Genomic DNA, 26,265 nt, shown 5'->3' on the forward strand with positions numbered 1-26,265 from the left:
TTCCTTTCTCCAGACTTTCTCTCTTGCCTCCAGCGTCTGAGAGTCCTGAGGGCTGGCCTGAGCAGGAAAGACTGAAGCAGAGAAGACATTCAGTAGCTCTGCCTTCTCTCACCAGGGCAGCCACCCCATTCAGCAGCGGGCCCGCATTTTCCCTAGTCTTCCTTTTGCTCCTGATGCATGCGAAGAAGCCCTTCTTCTTGTCCTTGACATCCCTTGCCAGATTTAATTCCAAATGGGCCCTGGCCTTCCTCGTCGCATCCCTGCAGACGCCGACAACGTGCCTATAGCCCTCCCAAGTGGCCTGTCCCCCTTTCCACATTCTCTCTACTTCCTTCTTCTGGCTGAGTTTTGCCAGGAGCTCCTTGCTCAGCCATGCAGGCCTCCTGCCTCCTTGCTTGCCTTCTTACTCATAGGGATGCTCCGATCTTGAGCTTGCAGGAAGTGATGCTTGACAGTAACCAGCTCTCTTGGGCACCCCCCGCTCCTTCTAGGGCCCTAACCCATGGGATTCCTCCAAGTAGGTCCCTGAAGAGGCCAAAGTTTGCTCTGCTGAAGTCCASGGYTGCGATCCTGCTTATTGCCCTGCCTCCTCCTCGCAGCATCCTGAACTCCACCATATCTCGTGGTCACTGCCCCCAAGGCTGCCCCCAACCTTCACATCTTCGGCCAGTCCTTCTCTGTTTGTTAGTACGAGGTGCAGCAGCAGCACACCTCTCCTCGTTGGCTCCTCCACCACCTGTGTCAAAAAGTTGTCATCAATGCTCTGCAGGAACTTCCTGGAGTGTTTGTGCCTAGCTGTGTTGTGTCTCCAGCAGCTATCAGGCTGGTTGAAGTCCCCCATGAGAACCAGCGCCCGTGATCGTGAGGCTACTTTCAGCTGTCTGTAGAAGGCCTCCGCCACTTCCTCTTCCTGATCAGGTGGCCTGTAGTAAACACCCACCACAGTGTCCCCCATGCTAGCCTGCCCTTTAATCCTTCCCCAWAAGCTCTCRACTCGCTCTTCAGCCACCCCKAGGCASAGCTCGATACRTTCCAGTTGCTCTCTCACCTAAAGAGCAACTCCACCACCTCGCTTTCCTGGCCTGTCCTTCCTAAAAAGCACGTAGCCATCTAGGACAGCACGCCAGTCATGCGAGCTATCCCACCATGTCTCTGTAATTGCAATGAGATCATGGCCCTGTGACTGCACACAGATCTCTAGTTCTTCCTGTTTATTCCCCATGCTGCGTGCATCGGTGTACAGGCATTTCAGAGAGGTGATTGAGCATGCAGGTTTCCCAAGAGGGATACAAGAGGATCCTCCATAGCCACATCCCATGCGCACTTCCCCGGCTGCATTCACCTGCTGGAGGCATCCTGACTTGAGCTGTCTTTTGCCAGCTACCCAGTCACTCTAACGCTCCCCTTGCCCCATCTTTCCTAGTTTAAAACCCTCCTTACCAGGTTGGCCAACCTGTTGGCAAAGACACACGTGCCCTGCCTCGTGAGGTGCATCCCAGCTCTCGCCATCAGTTGTCGATCTTCAGACAGGGGCCCATGCTCGTAGAAACCAAAACCCTCTTGCCAACACCAGCGGCGCAGCCAGTCGTTAACTTGGGAAGTCCGTCTCCTCCATCCCCCTCACTGGCGGGATTGAGGAGAAGATGACCTGGGCTCCCAGACCCTTCACCACCATCCCCAGAGCTCGGATATCCTGTTCGATGGTTTCCAGTTTGCCCTTGGTGTCATTAGTGCCCACATGGAAGAGCAGCAGTGGATAATAGTCTGAAGCGTGGCCAAGCCTTGGCAGTCTTTCCATGATATCTCTCACACGAGCCCCTGGCAGGCAACAAACCTCTCTAGACAAGAGGTCAGGTCGGCAGATAGGTGCCTCCGTCCCCTGCAGCAGGGAGTCACCCACAACAGTCACCCGCCGCTTCTTCCAGGCATTTCAGCAAGGCACAGGGTCTGTTTTCCCAGGTACTTCCCTTGCAGCCATGTCCAGCTCCTCCTCATCCTGCAGGGCACTAAACCTGTTCTTCAGCTTCAAGTCTTTGAGAAGAGTAGGAGCCTTTCTCCTCCCATGAGCAGTGACCAGCTTCCAGGCACCTTCTACAGTGTTATGATGTACCGTTTCACACGGCATAGAGCCCTCCCGCAACTCCACTGCTGTGGGGGGTTGGGACTCACGAAGCAGCACAGTCTCCAAGAATACCCTATCTCTTGCTCCGCTTCTCGGATGCTGCGCAGCCTACTTACTTCCTCCTGTAACTCCCTTACCTGATGACACAACTCATCAACAGCAGCACACCTCCTGCAGGAGAGCTGACTGCCAGCCCAGGCCTCCAGAGAGGCCCCAAGCACTCCCTGCAGCCTGAGACCTGTAGGTCTGCATCTACTGTCAGAGGAGCGGTCTGGGTCCAAGCCTCTGACACAGCAACTCCAACAGCCACTGGGGAACACGCTGTGCGGCGTGTCACAACCATACTTGAGGAAACGTACACCACAGGGAACAGAAACGAAGGTTCCTTCGTGCGCCCTTCTGCGCGAACTGCTGCACAAACTGCTGCATCTGTTCGCTGCCTCTGTTCACTGCGCTCTGGGAGCTGCGCTCTAGGCCTGGCTCTTATATACGCCTCTCCCTAGCACTGGCTAAGAGGGTGCTTGACCCGCCCTAATCAAGGGCCACTGGGATCAAAGGCCCCAACTCCCTCTGGTCAGGGGCAACCAAAAGAGCTCGTTAGCAGCAGCCACTCCTAGCTAGAGCTTTTCCCAGTAGCTTTTCCCAGGAGAAGTCAAGGCCTCCTGCAGTTGTCCTTGCCTAGCTTCCCCTTTCCTGTTCACAGCAATCACCTTCTAATTCCTCGGGGGTCCTCAGAAAGCCCACAACTTCCAACAAGATCCTCAAGTTCTAGTCAGAGCCCAAACACTGCTGCGCAAACTGCTGCGTCTGTTCGCTGTGCTCCAATTGACCAATTGGCATAAGACATTACCTACACAAACATCAAGTAGGTATATGACTTCCTAAAATGCAACTCTCCTATGAAAAGGAACCAAGCTTAAGAACACTGAGATTGGGCATGGTGTCTGTCTCAAAGTGACAGATAGGCAGGGCATCTCCATTGCCAAAGTGAAGGCCTTGAGACTAAATATGAAGAAAAATCACTCTGCGACAAGCATCCATTCAAAAACAGAGTTTGCCAAAAATCTGCTGGAGTTTCATAGAAGAACACCTACATTTATAAGTAACTCTGTTCATAAAAAAGCCATGCTTTCTCTTTTTAGATATTAATGAGACTGGATGTTGTGAAGTGTATTTTTTTGTGAGTGAGTGTCACACAATCATTCTAGTTTTGCTAGAAAAACATATTGAACCCCCAATCAAAAAATTTACCATAAGTTTTTAATTTCAGAATTCTGTTTACTTGGTTTCTTTGTGTTTAAAGAAAAAAGAAAAAAATCACTAAAGAACAAATTTGCAAATGAAATCAGTATATACCAAATGCTCAGCAAAGAGCAAAGCTGATGGTAATGCAGTGGGTTCCTGGATAGCAGAGATCAAGTAAGCTAAGCATTAGCAGCTGACCTGCTGGTGAGCAGCTTTGCAGGGAAGGACCTGGGGGTCCTAGCAGACAAGTTGAACATGAGCCAGCAATGCAGTCTCATGGCAAAGAAGGCAAACAGCATCCAGGGCTGCATTAGGAAGAGCACTGCCAGAAGGTTGAGGGAGGTGATCCTGCCCTTCTACTCAGCCCTGGTGAGGCCACGTGGAGTACTATGTCCAGTTCTGGGCTCCCCAATACAAGACAGACATGGAGCTACCGGAGAAAATCCAGTAAGGGCCACAGAGATGATTAAGGGACTGGAGCATCCCTCATATGAGGAAAGGCTGAGAGAGCTGGCACTGTTTAAGCTGGAGAAGAGAAGACTTAGGGGGAATCTTATCAATGTATATAAACATCTGAAGGGAGGGTGTAAAGATGACGGGGCCAGACTCTTTTCAGTGGTGCCCAGCAACAGGACAAGAAGCAACAGGCACAAACTGAAATGCAGGAAATTCCACTTGAACACAGAAAACATTTCTTTACTGTGAGGGTGACCGAGCATGGGCACAGGTTGCCCAGAGAGGTTGTGCTGGTTTCCATCCTTGGAGATACTAGATAGCAGAGGGGTTGGACCAGATGCTCTTCAGAGGTCCCTTCCAACCTGAACTATTCTGTGATTCTGTAAAGGGTAATACTGTAGCAGAGAGTTGGATGAACTTGCTACCTTCATTCCTGCAGTGTTCTAATAACCATGTTTTTACTATTTAATTTTGTTTTTGGACAGACTCATTCAAAGAATATTATTTGGTTCTTTATAATTAGTAGGATTCCTTTATGTGCACAAAATAGTTGCTTTGTATCCTGTTTGAGATGGTGAAAGACAAAGCTGGGTGACCCATAGTACTTTTCAGTACTTTGTTCACATACATTTCACATATATTTCTCTTTCTCAAGGTTTGAAGAAAATGTGCACAATATGCATATTTAAAAAATTACCATCTCCATTATTGATAGCTGAGAACATTTCAGTCCTTACGATACAACATCCGGAGAACAATAAGACTTTAGTTCACTATGAGCACATGTTATAAAACTCATTATTAAACAGATCAGCCTATGTAACAAGGGCAAGAAAGTTAATCTGAAAAATTTCTACACCTATCTTTCAACCACTTTAAGGTTCCTCTGCTATTTCTACAAAAAAAGTGTTGATGACAGACTCTCCATGTTGCTATCACTGTCACATTAACAAATAATATCCAATTACTCTCTTGTTTCTTTTCTACCTATGTGTCCATACACCTGCTGTTATTTGCCTTACACTGTAAGTTCTTTAGGGGCGTACATCTTTGTTTCATAACTGTACAGGAGCTTCACAATATATCACAATTTAATTAAATCTGACTAAATACCCAATTACCACTGCAATATGAATAACAACAAAGATGAAGAAATAATGAATAAGTGAAAAGCTCAGCTCTTCTGCTCTATAGTTTTAAGGGTATCCAATATTCAACAAAAGCAAGCTAGAGAAATCCTGCCGCTAAATTCACAACCAGGAAAAGCCCATCTATATGGTGTGGAGCACAACCAAAATGCAAGGCTTAGTAAATCCAGATAACTCAGATTAAAAGAGCCCTTCAGCTTTCACAATCCATATTAGTGTTTTCAGGTTAAGCACACTGCTTAAAGCATTTTGCCCTATACTTGTGTGTGACACAGACTCACCCAGGGATTTTTGCCCAAGAACAGCAGGATTCTGTCTTCCTCACTGACTAGAATTTGTTTGTCACTGGATATTTACTGTTACAATCCTGATTTGAAGCAAGTTATGAACACTGATCTGAATAAAATCTCAGAAGTCCACAGTAAACCAGAATCATCTTCCCCTTGGAAAAAATCACTATTGCAATTAAGAGTGTGTTCTGCACCTTTACCACCCAAAATATTCCATTTGCCAACTCCTACTTTTCATAACAGAGAAATATGTGCTGTACCCATGTAATTAAAAATAGATTATGTTTTGGTGGCAAAGGCCCAAATCCAGGATTATAATATAAATTTGGCACCTGAGCATGCTTACAAACCGAGGCCAAACTGTCAAGGTTACCTACAGAGTCATAAAAATAATCCAAACCTTAGGCTGCAGAACAGCATTACATACACAGAGATTTTAACAGTACCGATGAAATATTATTATGAAGATAAGCTTGTAGATTAAGCAAATTCCATGTTTCACTGTGGGCTACAAACTACAGCTCTCCAAAGAGGGGTAAGGCAAAAAACAGATGGCTTCTGCCACAATGCATCATTTTAGCCAGCTGCTGTCCAGATGGAGCCCTGTGAGCTCCCTCACCCAGCTCTACCCAGAGAGGGGTGCAGTGAGACGAGAGCAGCCCACGGGCGTAGGCTGGCACAGCACCGCACAGCCTAGTTGCGCCCCGCTTTCTTTCGAAGCGAAGCATAACGCACAGAGGCGGGCAGGCGCAGAGCTGCCACACATCCCCGCCCGGGGGCAGGCGGGACCGCGCCCCGGGGCCGCCACTAGCCATTACAGGCAGCGCCCACCGGCCTGTCCTGTCCTACCTCGGGCCGCCGAGGCAGAGAGCGCAAGGGCAGCCTGGCTGCCAGTGCTCCCCCAGGAAAAAGAGGCACCGCGGCTAAGGACGGGACGCGGCAACCCGCAAGCCGCCCTCAGCGGCGGTGACACTCACCTGCCCTTGGCAACAACAGGCCACGAGAAGACCACCAGTAGCGCGCCGCGACCGCCATCTTGCCTTACCCACAAGCCCTCGCGCCGGACGGAATGCAGGCGGGGCCAAACCTGCCCGCCAGTGCATGAGCAGGAGCAACCGACTCGGCAGGAAAGGTTGGTGGGGAGAAACGTCTGTCAGCAATGCCCGTGCAGAGCCCCAGGGCGCATATTCTCACTGCTCATGCGCTCAAGGTCGCTGCCGCGGCACGTGCCGCCCCGGCTGGATGGTTGGGCGGAGCCCCGCCCTCTCTTCCGAAGTGCGGCCGTTAGCAGCGCGCGGCCCTGCGCCTTCTTCGCTGTCTTCCGCCCCTGTCCGCTTTGGGGCTGTCTGTCAGGGTACCTGGCGTGGTTCAGGCGAGATTTATGAAGGACAGGTGGGTTTAGACTCACAGCTCTGGGGAGGGGGATTTTTATAAGCACCCAAGAGAGATTAATTTCAGTGTGAGTGTGATCCCCAGCTCCTGCTGGTGCAATTATTTATTCAATTCTCTAGAGGAACTGCTGTTTTACAAGTACTTGTGCCAGCTTCTGAATGCCAGTCCAGCTGGAAGTAAGTCAAGTCCAACAATTAAGTGACAGTAATTTTTGGCCACTGCTGAGCTGGACTGATGTAAAACATTTTCAGTAACTCATTATTTATGCCTTAAATTATCTGGCCTCATTAAATTACCCTTAAATGGAGATTAAGCAATTATGTTAATTTTTTTATATTGCCTGTCTTCTACAGATATCTAACCACTCTAAAATTCTTCACTCCTTCTGTCATCCTATGTCTTCAACATTTCAGTAAGATTTTTTTTCCCCTCAGCAAGTGCTGCTGTGAATGTTGCATCATCACCACACAAACAGGGCACTTTAAATCTGCCACTTGCACTACTATAGCCTCACTTTTCCCGTGGATTCCCATTGCCTTGTCATCTACGTTGAATACAAATAGCCATTCTTTTGTAACCCGGCTTACACCACTGTAGCCAGTGCTCATATTCACCAAAATACTTTTAAAATGTGAACACAGTAAAAGGTAGAACAGAATATTTCTGGTACTAAAGCCAGTTTGGTGCAATTTCTAAACACTTACTGGGTTTTAGCTCAACTCCCGACACAAATCTAAAGTGGCAGTTCTGCCAGAGCTGTGGCATAGCAGGTGATTCAGGGATTTGGACAAAAATCTACATTTGTTGTGAACACTGGCTATTTCCAGTTCCCAGACACAATACACTTTTTGTCTTTAACATGTAAGACAGGTGCACAACAAATTAGGTGTGCTCATCTCTTTTGCTGGTTCCTAGGAATCACAGCAGCAGGCTCCTTCTACCTCCCAACCCCAAACTGCCTTCCCACCATTTCTCTCTTCACCTTCATTATGCCTGACAGTCTCACCACAGCTCTTCTGAGTGAGCCAACCTGCCCCAACCCCTGCAGCAAATCTCATCAGTACTGCTGTGTTTAGATATGCTGCAAAAAATTGTTCATGATCAGCAAATACAATGAGTACTCATGGAAAGCAGTGGGAAGTTACAAAACAAAACTGGATACCCATCCTCTTCAGAAACCGTGAAGATCTACATAAAAGTTAATATCTAATTCCTATATCTCCCATGGCTGTTTTTATTCTTGATTTAGCCTGAGTGAGAACCTCTCACTGTGGAGACTTGTCCCTCATTTATTTTGTACAGTGCCATACATATCCACAGGAAGGGAATACATAAAAAATTCTAAGACTGGGCTAGAGAATAGATTGAGGCTAAGGCTATAGACTACAAATGGGGAGATGTGTCTTCTGTTCCAGGTTTGCCACCATCTTTGGCTGTAATTTTAGAAGAGATGATTCAGAGTTCTGTGGTTTCCATTCTTTATTTCTAAAAGAACACTTGCTATTTCAACTGTGCTGTTGTAGGCATATTATGTGCTAGCTGACCAGAGATGCTCATGTGTTACAGTGATGCAATCATAAAAAAAGGCACTAAGGTAATGGATACATCCAGCTTGTTACTGCTCCAACTACAGGTTAACTAGGTTAAATAAGCAATTTAGAGAGAGCTGGATTTGATTTTAAAAACAATTTAGAACACTAAAGTGCTGATTAGTGGCTATCTTGCTGTATTTGAAACCCAGGGAAGTAAGAGCCAAACATCTAAAAGCAGCCTCAGGGCTACTGAACACCTAAAATGTGTGAGGATTTACTAAAAGCTACATGGGTGCTTTTGGCATCTCTCAGCACTCCCACTCCAGGCAAAAGGCAGGCTAGTTGCACGTGCTAGCTTTAACAAACGGTGTGCCTCAGTTTCCAGGAGCCCCTGCACCCTTGGTCTCCCAGTGGCCTTGCTGTTGCTGTGGAAACACTGGTGTTCCCAGAGGCATTGTGATGTCACTGCTTTCCAGTTGGAGCAGAATAAGAGGGAGACCACAGAGTCTCTCTGGTGAGAAAAACTTAATAACTTGGTTATAAAACCATCCTTTAAAAGCTCTCTGGGTCCAACACACCAATGCTGCTGAGGTAGGAAAGTCCAATCAATTCTGTTTTACAAATGCTGACCATGCAAGGCTTAAAAGGTAACACAGACAAAGCTTTCTTGGGGGCCTACTCAGAGACAGGTAAATCAGAGATTACTTAATGCATGTGAGAGAAAAATGAGACCATGAATTACTGACTGGAGACTCCATTTGCTGTCTGGTTTCACCATCCTTTGAATTTGTCTGGATGGCTCTGCAGCTTAAAAAAACACTATGAAATAGTTTTAGATTATTTGCTTCTGAATCTTCCCCTCCCCATAGTCTCCCTTGTTCCCTATCTGGCTTTTGTGAAAGAGTCTCTGAAGAACAGCAGGCAGATACTCTCCTTCCTTTGAAGAGCTGCAGGTAGAATATTCCCCTTCCTTTGAAATTCCACCTTCCTCTTCTGATGGGTTTCTCTGCTGAAGTGTTTGGGTGCCTTAGTCTGGCAGTCAGGAGGAAGGCAGTCAGTATGGAAGAAGATAGGAAGTACCTCTGCTATGTACATGCTATGTTGCATCTGTTTCATTTGCTAATGCCTAAAAACTGTTTGATTTGTAAGATGTAATGTAACTTTCCCAAAGTATTAACTTTTCATGCTGCAATTAAACCATCCCAAACATCGGAATGAAGGCCTTTCTGAGTGCAAGAAAACAGATGCATGCTGTTGAGATCTTCGTGTGATAGGGTTTTTCCTCTGAGGCTACTTATAAACTTGACTTAGATGAAGCTTAACTATTTACTGTAGATGGCAGAAGGGGGTCACAACATTGTCAGTGATCAAGCACAAAGCTGGGACTCAGGAGACCTGGGATGCATACTCAGTTCTACTGCTGGTCAGTTCTGCGACTTCTGGAAGTCACGTCACCTTCTCATGTCTCAGCTTCCCCATCTATAAAGAGGAATAATAGTACCTCATTTGTGAAACATTTAGAAATATAATAATGAAAAGCACTATAGTAGAACAGCGTATTGATATTATTGTTATTGGTTAGCTTTATTTCCTGTAGGTAGCATATTTCTGGAGTTAAAAACTCAATTCTGCACCTTCCTCTGCTTATACAGAATTCTAACTTTTATAATACCTATTTTGATTTTTTTCTTAATTTTTCCTTATCTGTGGGATAGTGTTATTGTTTCCTTTATTCTTGTAAGAACAGTAAGCTAATTTATCCTAGCTTCCCTACAAATTGTCTTTCTCGTAATATACAACAGTAAGTAACTGAGAAAAAACAATGTGATCACTTCATATAAGACCCATATAAATGTAATATTTTAGCACTGACATAAAAGCCTGCTTTTAGATAAACTAAAAGCTACAGCAGGCTGAATTCAGCCTTAGCTGAAAATGATGTTAGACTAGATCACTGAGACTGAAAGTGTCATAGGAAGAGGAAGCTGAGGGTGTACCGCAAGCACATCTCCTGTAACTCAGTGCAAATACCCAAATCGTGAGATACCCATGACATTCTTAGGCTCTAGTGTGACTACTGTGCTCCCCAAGGAAAGCAGTGCACACCTATGGCATCTCTCCTGCCAGAACTACCTGTCCCAGTAGTTGAAACTTGTGCTGTCCTGGACCCCATTCAGCACATCTGACCCACTGTCAGAGTCCAATACCCTCTGATCAGGTTCTTTTAGATATTCCACACTTGGAGGGTTTAATGTTCAGTACCAAATTTCTTTATCTGAAGTTATTTGAAGTTATGTGAAATTTTGACTTAGCAGAGTGATACAGCAATGTACTTAAATTACAATACAAGTAGAAATTACACTTAACAGACTATAGTAAATAGAGTATATAGCTGAATTGTGACACAAATGTGTTTCTCATTATGGGTCTCACCATCAAGACCCTAGGTGTCCCTAATCATTGGGAAGGGTTGAAAACAGCTCAAGCCCATTGTTCTCTTCAAAGTTCTTTTTGCTCTTCGTTTGATTTTTATATTATATTTTAGGCTGAGCCACATATTTACCCCCCACATGTTGGTCTGCCTAACTCAGACATTTGCGCTCTTTTGATTAACTCAGGGATGAACAGTTACACAGCTGTTTGATTCACTCAGCTGAGAGTTATCTAGAACAAAGGCCACCGTTCGGTCCTCCTTGTGTCAAGATAAGTTCAGCTTTATTTGCAACAGCAGTGGTCAGTCACTCCATACATTCTTCCCTGAGCTTCATGAGCACATAGCCCTTGCATATCTCTTCAGAGCCTTTTTTCCACTGTAGGGGGTTCATTGATTGGTCTCACCCAGGGTTTGTGTAAAATGTTGTCTCAAACAATTACCAGAATGCCTTTATTTTTGTTGTCTGTAATACACAAATCTTAATTCCAGCCACCTTTTCTTCAGCCAGCACCAACTGTCTTATCAGATAAGGGATTCACTTTCTGGGTAGGCTGGGGTGAATTAATCCTTACAGTTAGGCTCAGTGACAACAAGACATCTCTGGGGCTTCCCATTCCCATCTATCCTTCTGCTGAATTGCACTGACAGCATTGTTTTTCTCCATCCCCTTTGCTCTCCAGCAAGGCAGGCTTTGTTTCCCTACACACTGGGTGTAATGAATTGAGCTGTTTTGCTTCTGATTTAAAGAGAAACAATCAACTTGAAACCTAGTCATTTGCAAAGAATTATAGGTAACATATCTGTTCTTGAGTCTTCCTAATGGTTTTGTAATCCAAATTGTAAGCATTTCCTCCCCCTTTAGCAATATGGAACACCCAAATAAAGAAGGAAAGTGGAAAAGAAGAAGAAATCATTGAAAAAGCTATAAAAATGTATGTCAAATGCACAAAGTATATGATAGACAATTCAAATTCCTCTCATGACTACGATTAGTAATCTTAGATGTTTTTTGTACCATTAAATAAATGAAAAACATTCATGGACAAGAGAACAACTATGTAATTGACAACTTCCGTCTATATCCATAGCCAAACCTTTTTAGCAGTAGTAGTTGCAGCAGGCTGGAAATTGGGTGGCGTTTTGTGATGCTTTAAAAAAATGAGGTTTAATGAATGCAGTAGGATAAGTCAGCATGTGTTGTATTGCATTCTTTTTCAAACCTGAACATTTACTGAAGTACACTTGATGAGTAGGCTTATTGAAATCAATGGAAAAAAAACACAAATTATAAAATTAACCATCGGCATAACTTTGCAGGATTTGGAGCATAAAGAACTTTCGAGCCCAGCTCTTTCTCAACATTAATGAATAATGCTAGTGTTATAATGTCTATTCTGTTAATTATACTCTGTTTTTGGTTTATGCTTCCCCATTCTTCTTCATTTATGCGTTTCCTATTCTTCCCCCATTCTTCCTGTTATGGAGATTGACTGGTTGCAGAGCCAGAGAGGGCTCTGTAAAATGGATCGTTATGCTCCTGGAGACAAGAAAGAACACAATTGGACAGTAAGAAATGTGGGTTTTTTTAATTATTTTGCATATGCATTTGCACATAGAAAAAATACCCAAGAAAATTAGAAAAGAAGACTCTGTCTGTTTAAATATTTTTAAGAAAGTTACACCTTTTCATCAGTAAATTTACGGAAAAAACTGAACACTGCACTGAAATGCAGTATCAAATATTTGCATGTATGTAACAACTTTGGACCTTTCTCATTGCTTTATTTGAGATCTGTCATCCCTTGAATGTAGGAAGGTCTCTGTCACTTACATATGATAGTACTGCTGCCTTGCAATAAGCAATTTGTTGTCTAAATAAGGGAAAGGAAAATTTCTCAATTTCTTGTACTGTAAATTGGGTAAGCACATGCAGAGAACTGAGACTTAGAATTCCTCATCTGATATATGCATGTTATGTAATCAGCCAAAGTAAACCACTGCATGCTTTTCAAGACTGTAAGGGGGTTGCTCAGTGCTTAACTTTGGAGCCCAACTCCTTCTCAACATTAATGAATAATATTAGTGATATAATGTCTATTCAGTTAATTATATTCTGATTTTGGTTTATGCTTCCCCATTCTTCTTCATTTATGCGTTCCCCATTCTTACTGTTATGGAGTTGCTTATATTCAAAATGCAAAGAACAGAGAAATTCTCTGGAGAAAGCTAGGCATGTGGTATTGGGGCAAAGGTATTTAACACAGAATGAAAGGCAGTTGGTATTTGACAAGAACTTAACAAGTTCTTGTTTTGCTCATTTTCTTTTTTTGACAATCAGTTAAAATTTTAGCATCTCATGAGATTTGGAAATTCTGATAATATTGCTGCATTTGATTTATGTTGTTCTCAAATACATTGCAACACTCTTAGTAAATTAAAGGTTAGCAAAATTAGAGTACTAGCATTACCATTTCACGAAGATATCTTAGAAACAATTTTTCTCCATTTTAGACTCTGATTTTATATGGCTGCCTACAGGAGTTGTTCTTGGAAATTGTGAGGAAAATCACAACCCTTCAGACTTTCACAGGCATCCTAGGAAAAAGTAAGTGATTTCAAAAACTTAATTTAATTACAGCTCGTTCCAAAAGAAGCAGGGGACATTTTCTAGAGTTAAGGCATTAAATTAGAACTTTCTATGCCTTTCATAATCCATATACTCAGCTGCACGAATTTTCAAAATTTGCAGGCTCACCCTACAAAAGCATCCTTTATTTTTGATACTTGTATTTTCATTCAGACAGAAATTATTAGAAGAGCTTCATTTTCTCTGAAAGATCCCACTTTCAGTGTCATTCTGTCCCATCTATCCAAACCCATTGTTCCATAAATGCGAACAAAGTGTAACACTATCAGATTAAATCCTGACTTCTCTACTGAAAATTTGAAAACCTAGTATTTCCATAATTCACCACATACTATAAACCCTTCTTTTCTTTTTATATCTGTGCCGTCCTAAGATTTTTTTTATTTTTTAACTCACAGATGTCTGAAAATATTGACTGGTTGGAGAGCCAGAGAGGTCTCTGTAAAATGGATCGTTATGCTCCTGGAGACAAGAAAGAACACAATTGGACAGTAAGAAATGTGTTTTTTCTAATTATTTTGCATACGCATTTGCACTTAGAAAAATTACCCAAGAAAATAAGAAAAGAAGACTGTCTGTTTAAATATTTTTAAGAAAGTTACACCTTTTCATCAGTAAATTTACGAAAAAAAATGAACACTGTACTGAAATGCAGTATCAAATATTTGCGTGTATGTAACAACTTTGGACCTTTCTCATTGCTTTATTTGAGATCTGTCATCCCTTGAATGTAGGAAGGTCTCTGTCACTTACATATGATAGTACTGCTGCCTTGCAATAAGCAATTTGTTGTCTAAATAAGGGAAAGGAAAATTTCTCAATTTCTTGTACTGTAAATTGGGTAAGCACATGCAGAGAACTGAGACTCAGAATTCCTCATCTGATATATGCATGTTATGTAATCAGCCAAAGTAAACCACTGCATGCTTTTCCAGACCGTAAAGTGGTTGCTTAGTGCTTAATGTTGTTGTGGCACAAGCCAGGAGTATTTGCATTAATGTTTAGTGTGTAAATCCAAACCGAGTCATCTGGATTCTTGCCAGGGTAACTATAAAGGTTTATTTCCTGTATCTGAGGGCTTGGATGTCAAAGGGGAATACTTCCAGAAGCATGCATACTTCAGTCTGCGTTCTCTGCGCACCCATGGTGTATTCAGAATCTTTACTGAACAATTTTTTTTGGTTTAGGTTTGAAAGTGCCAATTTTCTATCTCTTCAGATTCATGCAGCCACATATCCTGAGATTATCAGAAAGTTTGGTGTTTGTTTAACTTCCAAATACTGATATAGACAAAGATAGATACAAAAAATTTGCAAATGCTCTGTATTGTGGATTGTTTGCAATGGCTTTAGAGTGAAACTAGATACAGTATAACTGGAAAATTCCATGTCTGAGTAGAAATTAAAGAAGAAAGAATAGGTGAGAAGAAAAAGAAGTAGAAAGAAGAAGAAGGGGGCACAGACAAAATAATTTTGTTTCCACTGAATCTTTATGTTAGGCTCAGGTTTCAGATTGCAGTATTTATACCTTTTATAAATGATGGAAAAGATGGCAGAGTGAAAGGAGCCAGTCTGAGGAAGCAGCAGGAAGGAGAGAGAGCTATATTCAAAGGAGTCACTAGAAGAGCAGAGATGAGAAGATAAAATGGAAAGTTGTAGAGGATTGCAGTTCTTTACCCTGTGTTCACCAGTGCATGCCAGGGTAAATCAAAAATCTGTACAATATTCAAACGGTCAGGTAGACATATAAATCCATACCTTATAACATTTCCTCCATAAGGAGGTGATGAGCGAGACAGGAGGAAAGTAATCATTGTGGTATAGCCACAGCATGAAAGGTACCTAGCTGATCACACAACTGTCCACTGAAGTATATGTCATATGTGCTGACCATCCCAGCTAGCAGAAGTATGCCATTAAGAGCAGTCAGAAGGACCCAAATATGGTTTAATGCCAGTCTGAAGAAATTGAAACTTTCAGGCCATAAGGAGTGGCACAGCTGTAAGCTTTGTATGTCTGATGTTTCTGTTGTGGCCACTCGGCTGACCAAGGTGCCACTGGCAAAGCTGCATATCATGAATTCTAGCAGGTGACTAGGAGCTCCTTAAATCAAGTCCCTGCCATTCTGAAGTTACCTAACTGAGCTGCAGTTATCTAAATGAGCTCATGCCTATCTTGATAAGAATACCCCTAGCAGTGCCCACAGTTTGGAAGTCTACCACAAACTTACCCTAGCCTCAGTGCTAGGTGTAAAAGATTTTCTCCATATGCAAAACCTTCTTATACCAAAGCCATTTTTTGGCATTGAGAGGGAATGGGCTTAAGAAATTTGCCTCTAGAATTAGTTCTGCCTCTTGAAGTGGAAAAGGGAGTTTTTCCTAGTACTTACTGCACTGCTTATACTGATATGTATACAATTTTTCATAAAATTATGCTGCAGACACTGACTTGAGAGCAATGCTAGGCAAAAGGGCTTGTTGTTTCAAGTCCCCCGACAGGTTCAGAAAATAAAAATATTGAGATACCTGTCCCTAAATTCCCTCACTGTTCTGGGCTTTTTCTGTCACTTTTTCCTATTTAAACATGTTACTCCTCTCCTTTTGCTGTAGAAAGATATACAGGAGGGGTGGCTGGCTGACTGTACATTGATTGTAAGGAACAGCAGCAGCACAGAGGGATAGGAGGTTAGAGACTATGTTCTTAATCTAACATAAAATTAGAAGTATCCACAATATGAGATAGCTGAGCCATCACTCATAGAGCAACAGTAGTCCTCAACAGAAACAATAAGAAAAGCCTTAGCAGCATGATGGCAAAAACACCAAGGCTTTGTCTGTGTTAGCATTTACATAGTTACTGTCACTTGTAGAGCTAGTTTGTGTCATTGATATCATACCGCTGCTGTCAATACACATACTGATTCTTCTGTAATCACTAAGACCAGTCAGAATTTCATCAGGTACTTGCACATAATTACTTGACATGGGAAGAACCTTTGTACCAAGGGTCATATAGACTGGGTAATGAATCTTTATGCATTTCCATTTTGTTTTATTCCTCAGACTGATTCAGCAAAAGTTTTCAAACAAGTTACATCTGATCCACTCAAAATCTTGAGCTGGCTTTGAAAAGACCTTGAAAGATGTGCACTCAGTATTCAGGATGTGCTGAAGACTGCTGAGCAGCAAAAGGTTGATGGAAACTCAAGAGAACTGTCTACTGGGGGGCAGAGCTTCCAACAGCATAGTGTATCACCAGGAGGATTCAGTGTATATGGTGAACATATTAGTATGGATGTCAGATCCAACACTGGGTCACCAGACTTTCACTTGGAGGTGAAAACCACTTCAAGGACACATATGATCAGGCTACTACTATAGAAGGCAGCCAAGGGTTAGATGAGGTTTCCTTTTATGCTGACAAACTCTCTAACCTTGTCATTGCAATGGCACATAAAGAGATTAGTGAAAAGTCAGACAGTCCTGATTCGCGTATACACAAGACACATTTTGCTGTTCTTGGGGAACCTGCTCATAAATCTGTTGGAGTAGGTACAAATGAAGATAAAAATCCATCAGAGAATGTCACTCATGCCAATATGAAAGAAACTAAATGTGAAGAGAATCCACCTTCCAAGAAAGCATTTTTTTATAAAGAAGTAAGACAGTCTTCCAGTAGAGATGAGCCTGTCCAGGAAAACAAAAAATGCAATCACAGAAAACGGTTTGGCCAAGATGAATTTACAAATACTCTAAGCAAAGGGATACTAAATTATGCCAATAATGTGGTTTCAGACATAATGGTCTCAGTTATGAAAACCATGAAAGGTCAGGCAAATGACTCAAATATAGCTTGTATTGTGCTGAAAAGTGTGTTACTGAAGCACTCTAAGGCAGTAGTTTCAGACTTCATTGACTCCTGTATGAAAAACTTACATGACGTAACAGGCAAACTCTTGACTAATTCAGATTTTGCTTCTTCAGTGAAGCAGACTCTGTTCACAGTAGAAAGTCGCAAGGCTGCAGAAATTGTACAAGCAATGTTGAATCACTTGCATTCTAGCTTAATAGTGCAAAAACCTGGAGGAGATAAATCTCAGTCTCAGAGTCTATCATATGCATCTATGAAGGCAAGTTCAAGAACAGCAGATGCAAAGGCTCAGAACTTGAGGTTTGCAGCAACAAAATCTGAAACATTGCCAAAAGAAATGACCTGTGCAGAAGTAGTGGGTAACCACATCCTTAAGCAAGGGCTTACCCTCTGGCATGAAAACCAAAACCAGTGCAGCCAGTGCTCAAAATCACAACCAGGAAGGGAAGTCAGAACAAGATCACCAGACAACATGCCCTGGGGTTCAGAAATTCAGGATGTTGACAACAGCTCACCAGGTTCATGGGCAGAGCGCTTGATTGTGACTGCATTATTGCTGTTACAGTATCATCTAATCCAGCAGGAGAATGCCACCAAGAACGAAACAGAAGGTAACAATGCTAGCAAACCAGGTCCCACTGCCTTTGGGCTCTTGTTAGAGGAGTCCTATGGTCCCACCTTCCAACCAGCATCAGAAAAAAGTCAGGATTCATCAAAAGAAGCTGAAGAGTCAGATTCACAGTCTGACACTGAAAGACAAAAGTCTGAAAATGGCATGTCCAGTGCTATGTTAATGCTCGTCCGGAAGTTAATAAATGAAACTGTATGCAAAATAGAAGGTCAGCCTGGAAATCCAGTCATGAATGAAATGAACCAGAATTCTGTCAAAAGCACTGAGAGACATATTAGCCTTGCAGACGTTGAGCGGTTCTGTGAAGAGGCCATGTCTGGACTGACTAAAATATTTACTGATCAGCTTGACCTAAGTGGAAAAGATGGGTGCAGTACACAATTTATTGATAGTCTGGTGGATACAGTGACAAAGTTGAGTCTTATGGTAGCAAAATACAGCAACCCTGAGTCATCTCCGACAGAGACAGGGAGCAGGGAAGATTTCACAGGATCAGTAGGCTCTAAGGGCACAGGAACTGCTGACTCTGTGGCTGGGTCCAGTGAAGAAACTGTATCAGGTCACAGGGTGGTAGTGATTAATCAGAATCCTTCTGAAAACATATATAACAAACAGGTCCGAGCCCTCTTGCAGTGGATGGTTGCCTCTCAGACAGACATGCCTGTGCTGTACTTCTTGGATGATGATGAGGAATTCCTGGATAAGGTAAGTAGGACAGAAATTAGAATGTGTTTGGACTCAGTTGTCTGTTCTGTTCCCCCAATCCCCAATCTTCCTGTCTTTCAGGGAACAAAAAGCTTTTTCTCAAGAAAATCTTTTCTAGATATTTCTTTTTTTAAGCAAGTACCTGGGATAGCAATGTAGTAAAATTAATGCTACTGTCTTGTTACAAGGTAATAAACTTATAGGAATTAGAGATATAAAGAAATATATGTACATCTGGTTTGGTACAAAGGTGGTGTAAAATTATAAGCTGTTTTTTCCACAAATCTGATGGGTCTAATTTTAAAGGTAACAAATACATTTGTTTTCAACATTTATTACATAAAAATTTTTATATTCATAACTGTTTTAATAGCAATTCCATTGAACAAAGAAATACTAACATTGTAAAGATTATGAATTGTTCACAAACATTTTTACCTGTGTTACTAAATTGCTATGAATTCTGAATATCAAAATAATTCAGAATCCAAAATTACTTTTCACTCTGTATTCTCAATATATATACTTTATTTTTTTCAACTTGAACAATGAAGAGCAGCCTGAGTTGCGTTTGGAGTCATTTTCCCTTTACTGATGACCTAGCAAACTGCAGATCTTCACCTGCTGTAATTGTTTCTAGGGTGGCAGACTCTTAGAGTCCAGCCACAGAGAATATAAGCCTCCAAAAGGAGAATGGAAGTAGATGACTGAGATGCATCTTCTACATTACCATCTCTCACACACACACACACACACACTCTCACTCTCTCTCTCACACACACACACACACACACTCTCTCCTCTTCAGTTCATCTTAAAAATAATCAACCTTAGCAGAACTTCTGGTATATCACACTTGTATTTTGCTGTGTTTCTGTTTTTCCACAGCTTCAGAAACTGTCATCAATAGCAGTGGAGAAGGGATACAAAGTTGGAGAAATTATACAAGCAATGCTGAAATATGAGAAGGAAAGGCAGTATAGTGAGGCTCTGGGGAACGCTGATCGGTTGCCAGTCCTGGACTGGCTGCTTAATAACCTGTGAGCAGAGCCATTGCCTCTCATGTCCTCACCAGCAGCATAATGCTGGCCAGTCAAGCATGAAATTTTGATACCAGCCAAGCATCTAGCAGAACACCATAATTTCAGACTCATTTATCCACCAGTGATTTGGAGGAGCTGATATTAATTGTACTACTCCTGCTGAGCAAGCATATGAATTAAAAAAAAGCATACGAAATACCTCAGAAAATCTGTCTGAAAACTTTTGGTTGTAAGCTCCCTTTTGCCTGCCTCCACAAGCAAAGTGTGGCTGCCTCCACCACAGAGTTCCTATCCTTCCTGAGTATCTTTCTTGAGGCAGATTTTGGCCTGGTACAGAGGGACCTAAGTTCTTTACCTAGAATTTTAAACGTGCTTGGAGTCAAGTCTGATGGATACTGACTGAGTGGTTACCCGGTTTGGTTCTCCTCTGCAAAACACTGAACATGATACAGCTTTCTTCTTTCTCCATTTATAGGATAACTGCCTATGAATGGAAAGAGAAAGTGGGAACATCCAAGGAAGAGCAAACTCCTTGCTCTCTGGAGTGACTCAGAGGTTGTAACAAACAAGCCTATGAGTCATGCAATCTGGCCAGTCCCTGTTTCCCAGCAACCATTTAGCATTCCTCAAAGTTAGCTCATTATCACAAAACATTTGCAAGTGTGAGACTGGGGTCTAAGCATGTACAAAACCAAGTTCTGTGTTCAACAGTGCGTAGTCTGTTCTTTAGAAATCTGTACAGCCATCAGATCACTGTAAGAATTTCTGTATAAATTCACTCTGCTGAGTGACATCAGAAAAATCAGAGAGATCCAGGGAAAGCATGTTGTGACATAAACTTTGGGCCTGGAGATTAAGAGTGATGTTATATAATGTGGAAAATGGAGAAAATAGTATGCTGTTGAAATTTCCATATAATGCTAATTAGAAAAAGACAAAAATTACCACTGAGGGCATAGACTATGACCCAGAAAAATTGTAAATATGGATAGAAAGTGTCAGAAGAGATAGATAGAATTTAGAAAAATACAAGGCAGAGCAGAAAAATAATCTGAAACACAGATATGCAGTGGAAACAGAAGCCAGGAAAACAGCACTGAAAGAGACCTAGGAATGACAGTGAAGATCAAGTGAGATGTGTTTTAACATACAGTTTTATTCAGAGGCAAAGAGACTGTCAGGAAATACATTAAGACCTGACTTAATAAGGTTCAAGGGTGCAAGTGTCCTCAGTTGTACACTTCCACCAGATTGCTCCTTGACTAGCAAATCCACTACTTTAACAGAAAGATATTGAAATAAAGGAGCAAATTTAGAAGACACAAAGTGACTAATGGGCTATAACATGTGATTTTTTTGAATAATTAAATATATCTACATGGTTTATGAGATGATTGAATGGACGTATCACATAAAGTCTGCATGTGCAAGAGATCTGTAAATACTACAAGAAGAAAGGAATATATTTAGAAATGTACAAGAAGGCATAACTAAGAAAACAGAAGTAATTACCCGTAAGTAATCATCATTAGCCTTCATCAAGATTTACACCTGTGTACTTGATAGCTGATATTGGCCAGTCATTTGTGTTACTTTATGAACACTTATATAGTCAGTATATATACATTAATGTTACAGAGAAGGTCAGTGAATTGAGTAGTCATACCCTTCTGATCTTTGCAGCCTACTGAATGGATTTTGAATGCATTGAATGCCCAAGTTTGATCTTGTTTGCACTAGTGTAAATCTAGAATGACTCAGTTGAATTCAGTAAACCAAATGGTTCTCTGCACCTTAAAGGGCATCTGTGACGGAACTAGGACTGTGGTGTGGAGGTATCATGAGTCAAGTCCAGTGGCCTGGTCTATACCTTCCCAGATGGCTCAGCTCCCTGCCTGGGCAGATTTTGCCGATCCAGTGCTTCACAGCAGGAGACTGGCTTGGCTTATGCCAGTAGTGGTGCTCTATTTTCCACCATTGGAGGCCCTCAGAGAAGATCCTGCCAACAGAACCCAATAAATGATTTTGATCTTATCCAGCATGGCTTCTCTGTGTTTATGCTGGTGCAGCCCACCATCAATTTTTTCCTTGTGTTCATAAGATACAATCATAGAAAAAGAAAACATCACATAACAAAATTCCTTTCATAGTGAGCAGGAAAAGTTTCATGAGGAAAAACACTCTGCACAGCTGGAGGACCACACAGATCAGCCTCATTTGCCAGAATATAACCAGTGATCTCATTTCAGTGCATGATGTATTAAAACAGGGAGGTCTAATTAAAGCTTGCTTTGAATAGAGAAATAATATCAACAGCGGGAAGAAGTGGAAGGATTGGTTTACTCTGTGACTATCATCTCAACAGAGCTAGGAGACAGACTCCTTAGACTGTAGGTTGCTTGTTCCAGAAACATTACCTTCAGTTTCCTACGAAATGAACCAGTAAGAGCTATCAAGAGCCAGTGGGAACATCCAATTGGAATAGATAGGGAAAAGACAATCATAAAGTGAGTATTGGAGGCAGAGACAACCAAGCTAATCTTTTTATCTGCTAATGGGACATCTTACTGCATGTAAGTACAAATAGATTTGCTGTGGGAGTCTGTGGATATCACAGAGTAAACACAGAGATTCCCATTACTGCCATCAGCTGATGCAAGTTCTTTCATAAAATAGTAAAATGTGCTTGGACTTGTGTTTATGGCAAGAGCTGCTGAATGTACTACTGACAGAATGGAAAACTTTGTGTTAAAACATATAAAATTATTGCTCCTGGACTTCAAGGAAATAAAAGTCTCTGAAATTAACATGTTGTTTTTCTCTATAACTAGGCAAAATTGTACTGCCAACAGTATACAGAGTGGGGTGTAGTATTTCTGTCTGTCCTGACTACCCACATTTTAAAGCTTCTGGTGCAAGCAAAGATCTGGAATTCAAACTGATTGCCCTATTAGGTGGGGACGGAATTTTCCTAGATGGCTTTAGATCCGCCTTTAGACACACAAGTAGTTAAGGTAGCTGCATCAGATAGCCAAGGCAGAAAAAAGACACTATGTCTAATAATTTGTTAGAATTGAAAAAGCAAGCATTTGTCAATTTCTGTCGTTATTATTTTTATGAGTTTTTCTTTTGTTTTTTGTGATTTATCTCATCATCTGAATTCTTCCCTACCTAGTTGCCCATTTTTTTTCTTCCAGATCATCTCAGAAATTTTGAAACTCCTTCCTTGTACAATTCTGTGTCAATAGAAGCCAAGAGGAGGACTATCAATGTCTACTAATGTCAGTGAATCTGGACTCTTGTTGCTCAGACTTTCTTACTGTACATAAATTGGGGGGAGGAGGAGCAGAGTGCCTATCCGCCTTATTCACTCCATTGGAAAACAGCGTTCAATCAGATCTTCATCAGACCGTATCACTAGAGCTGACTGTTGGTCTGCAGATGAAATACAATGGACTCAACACCACCACTATTTCCCAGGGTGGGTGATCAGTTTAATTTTGCATTGTAAAATACCATGAATTTATAAACACTTCCAGACAAATTTTCAAAGAAAGTATAATCAGCTTGTAGAAGGTTACTCTGAGTGTTAGGGGTTTTACTGATGAGCCTCAGTTATAGCAGCAGCAAACTTGAGTTTGAAAGTCCCAGCTGAGCTGCATCCATTACAATAGAACTCTACACATCAATCTAATTTGCTGTCCTCAATCAGCCATAAGACTCTTTTGCAACATAAATGATTTCCAGATTTCTTTTTCCCATTGAGGATATTATTTCAGATTACATTTCCCCAAATATGTTAACATGCATATTCCAGGCTGAATCCTGTTTTATTTTAAGCCCACATTTCAAATGCCTGTATGCTATTTTTTGTTCTCTTTTATTTGCAGCTCCTCATATGTATATTTAATTAATCTTCAGTTTGTATACAAATGGATTTAAATCATTACTACACACCTTTCCAAGTTTAGCACGTTTTTGGCTGACAGTCCTTTTTGTTTGTAGGCACAGAATCATAGAAGATGCATTTACAGGAGACATTAGTAGGTCTCCTGATCTATTCCCCTGCGCCACCACAGGATCAGCACTGCCTAAAACAGGTAGTGCTGCAGCAAACAGTTGCCTGATCTCTGCTTAAAATCCTGCAGAGCTAAAAACTTTATGTCTCTAGGCAATGTATTCCATCCTGTTCTATTAACCACCCTTATCAATAGAAAGTTTTTTGTTTAACTCTCCCATGAAAGACTTGAAGTGGCTGAATAATCTCCACTTTGGTCCTTCATCTTAACCAGTTTTCATTCTAGGGTTCTCTTTCAGGTTTATCTGAAATTTGTGCCCCCTTAAAGACATGCTTCTAGGTAATTTTCAATGTGAATGGAAAGAATATTACCAGTTCCTTAACAATCTCATCATTACTTTTTTTTTCCCCAGGTTTAGCTTGAGAATGGTCCGTAACTAAAGAGGATTTCAGACGAGATCTCAAGGAAACACTTTCACTTGCCATTATAAAACTTGTGACAGTGCAGCAAACATAGTAGCTAATAGCCACAGAAAGACATCTTAGGAAACATTTCATGTGAGAAACACAGTGAGAGCAGATTCTAAAAAGTCTCAGCTGTACTTGGTGGTGTAGCAGTTGGAGGTCAAGTCTTGGATTTTTATTTTAAAAGCAGCAGTTTACTGCTGAAGAAACGAGTCAGCCTGACAGACTCACTGACTTCAGCCTGGAAACCTCTGGACCAAACTTCTTAGGTAGTACAGAATCAGATTTACATTTGTTTAACTGTTTCTTGAGCTCCCTTGGTGGGGGCCACACTCGGACTGGTAAGCTCATTATTGCGCCTGGGCAGTTTTCTTCCTGGGCAATATTTCCTTCTTGGGCTTCTGGCTGCAGATCACTCTCAAGAATAACAAGTATATTGTGTCTGCAGCCATTGGTCAGTAAGCATGTTACTGCAACCATCTTTTCACATAATACGACTCATTGACTAGCCACTGGTTGCTAGCAAATTCTGGTAACTATGTGCCTTGATTAGATTTCATCCAGTTTCTCGGAGATCAATTCAACACTTTCTGAGAGACAGAGAAATCCTTCCATCAACTTTAAAAAGCATTAGGTTGGGCTGTCTCCTTAGGGTTCATGCTCTATCACAAAATTCTAAGCTATTTAGCTGTCACTTGTGACCTTTTTATCTATTACTGAGTCACAACTGAAGCTAAAGACTCCTGTAAAAATGCCTGTAAATTATATTTTAATTTTATCTCAGTCCATAAATATTTGACACCAGTGTATTACTGGAAGAGAATCAAGCCCCAGACACCAGAAGGTTTTAGAAGGATTATGATAGCACAGGTCAAAGATGACCTTCAAGGACTAATAAATGATGGCATAGTGGCATGCTGGGATTATAACTGTGCTGGATCTTTAAAGAGATATTCCACTGCCTTTAACCTTCCAGTATCTTACACATTCAAATTACTAAATTGCTATTTAAGATTTCACAAACAGAGAGCCAGGGTTGGCAGAGAGTTGGTGAAGAGCAGGATGGTATTAGCACTAGTGCTCATACTGGGATCAAGTGACGGTTTTGCTTAGCCTGTTTGCCCCTTTCTCTGTTTGGATCACTTTTCCAAGTCTCTCTGTTTTTTGACAAGGGCAGTAGAATGGAAACCACATGCACCAGCTCATCTCAGAATTATAGGTGTCTGCTTGTGTTCAATTTCTCTTATTTGTTTACTCCCATTTCACTTTTTCCTTTCAGGCCACTCTTTCTCCCTATCCTTCCTGCTCTTTCACATTCTTTCACCCATATCTCTTTCCACTCTCATCTGCACATCTCCACTTGTTTATTTGGATGTTTATTATAATGTGTTTTTTATATAATATTATTTGGATTGCAGCAGCACCAACAGGCCAAACTAAGATTGTGTTTCCATCGTGCAATTTAAATGCACAGCAAGAGACCACTGCCATCCTGAAGAGTTTATAGTCTGAGTGGGCATGAAAAGAGAAGCAAAATGACTTTTCCAAAGTCAGTGACAGACACAGAAATTAGTGCTTTAGTTTTTCAACTTCGTCTCAGCCTAGTCCCTGTCTATTATACCTGTTCCTTCTCTTCCTCTCTTTGTGTGTGAAAGTATGTATTTTGTTTCTGGCAACCTTGATATCTGCCCATGCAGGACCAAGTCAGAGATAGGCAGGCAGAGTTTTTGCATGATTATTGGGTGGTCGCTGTCTTCCCATGCTTTTTTCCTAAACTTTGTCCCCAAAGTTGAGGCATTTCCTGGGATTTGCAGATAAATATGCTATGCTGGATCTGAAACTCCATCCGCTTTTGCTCCAATACCTTGATATACTTGGTGCACTGTATGTGCAGGGCTGAGCCTGTTCTCAGGCCTAAACTTGTCCACCACTTTTCAAGCAACCTCAAAAGCTTTTAGCACTCTCTGGAGGAGAGCCTGAATGCTTTTTGCTCATTAAGATAGGTTCTAGCTCCTTTACATAAGGCAGATGAGGCATAGGTAAAATGAAACAATACAACCCTTACTGTTCACATATCTTGAGTTCAGCTTGCTTAACCACGGAGTAGATACTTTGAGTTCTTGCTACAACCAGCAGTGTGGATAGAAAGTCCCTGAGCTTGGCCTGCTTAACCCTGCTCCCTACCTCTCAATATAGCCATAACTCCAGGCCTCCCTCCACCTACTACAGCAACAGAAACTAACTCATTTGTAGATGAATGAATTCAAA

At 41.7% G+C, this 26,265-nt stretch overlaps 1 protein-coding gene across 9 annotated transcripts; it reads left to right on the plus strand.

Moving 5' to 3' along the window:
* The first annotated feature begins 6,243 nt into the window (after window positions 1–6,243).
* LOC112961052 (A-kinase anchor protein 3-like) lies at window positions 6,244–24,824 on the plus strand. 9 transcript variants are annotated; one of them, XR_003251929.1, is made up of 7 exons: window positions 6,244–6,653; window positions 12,105–12,194; window positions 13,131–13,224; window positions 13,665–13,757; window positions 16,328–18,471; window positions 22,712–22,995; window positions 23,946–24,824. XR_003251929.1 is itself a non-coding variant. In XM_026055883.1 (6 exons), the coding sequence occupies exons 5-6, from the start codon at window positions 16,711–16,713 to the stop codon at window positions 19,513–19,515; spliced, it is 1,917 nt and encodes a 638-aa protein (XP_025911668.1). In that variant the 5' UTR covers window positions 6,244–6,653; window positions 12,105–12,194; window positions 13,131–13,224; window positions 13,665–13,757; window positions 16,328–16,710; the 3' UTR covers window positions 19,516–22,302. The 9 variants fall into 9 exon arrangements, 8 of the variants coding, with proteins under 8 accessions (XP_025911668.1, XP_025911660.1, XP_025911664.1 ...); XM_026055883.1 differs by lacking the exons at window positions 22,712–22,995; window positions 23,946–24,824 and adding an exon at window positions 19,360–22,302; XM_026055875.1 differs by lacking the exons at window positions 22,712–22,995; window positions 23,946–24,824 and having other exon boundaries at window positions 16,328–18,715.
* Window positions 24,825–26,265: the final 1,441 nt, after the last annotated feature.

This window comes from Apteryx rowi, unplaced genomic scaffold (assembly GCF_003343035.1).
Source record: "Apteryx rowi isolate R43461 unplaced genomic scaffold, aptRow1 scaffold_1270, whole genome shotgun sequence".
In the NCBI taxonomy this organism is placed as follows: Eukaryota; Metazoa; Chordata; class Aves; order Apterygiformes; family Apterygidae; genus Apteryx; species Apteryx rowi.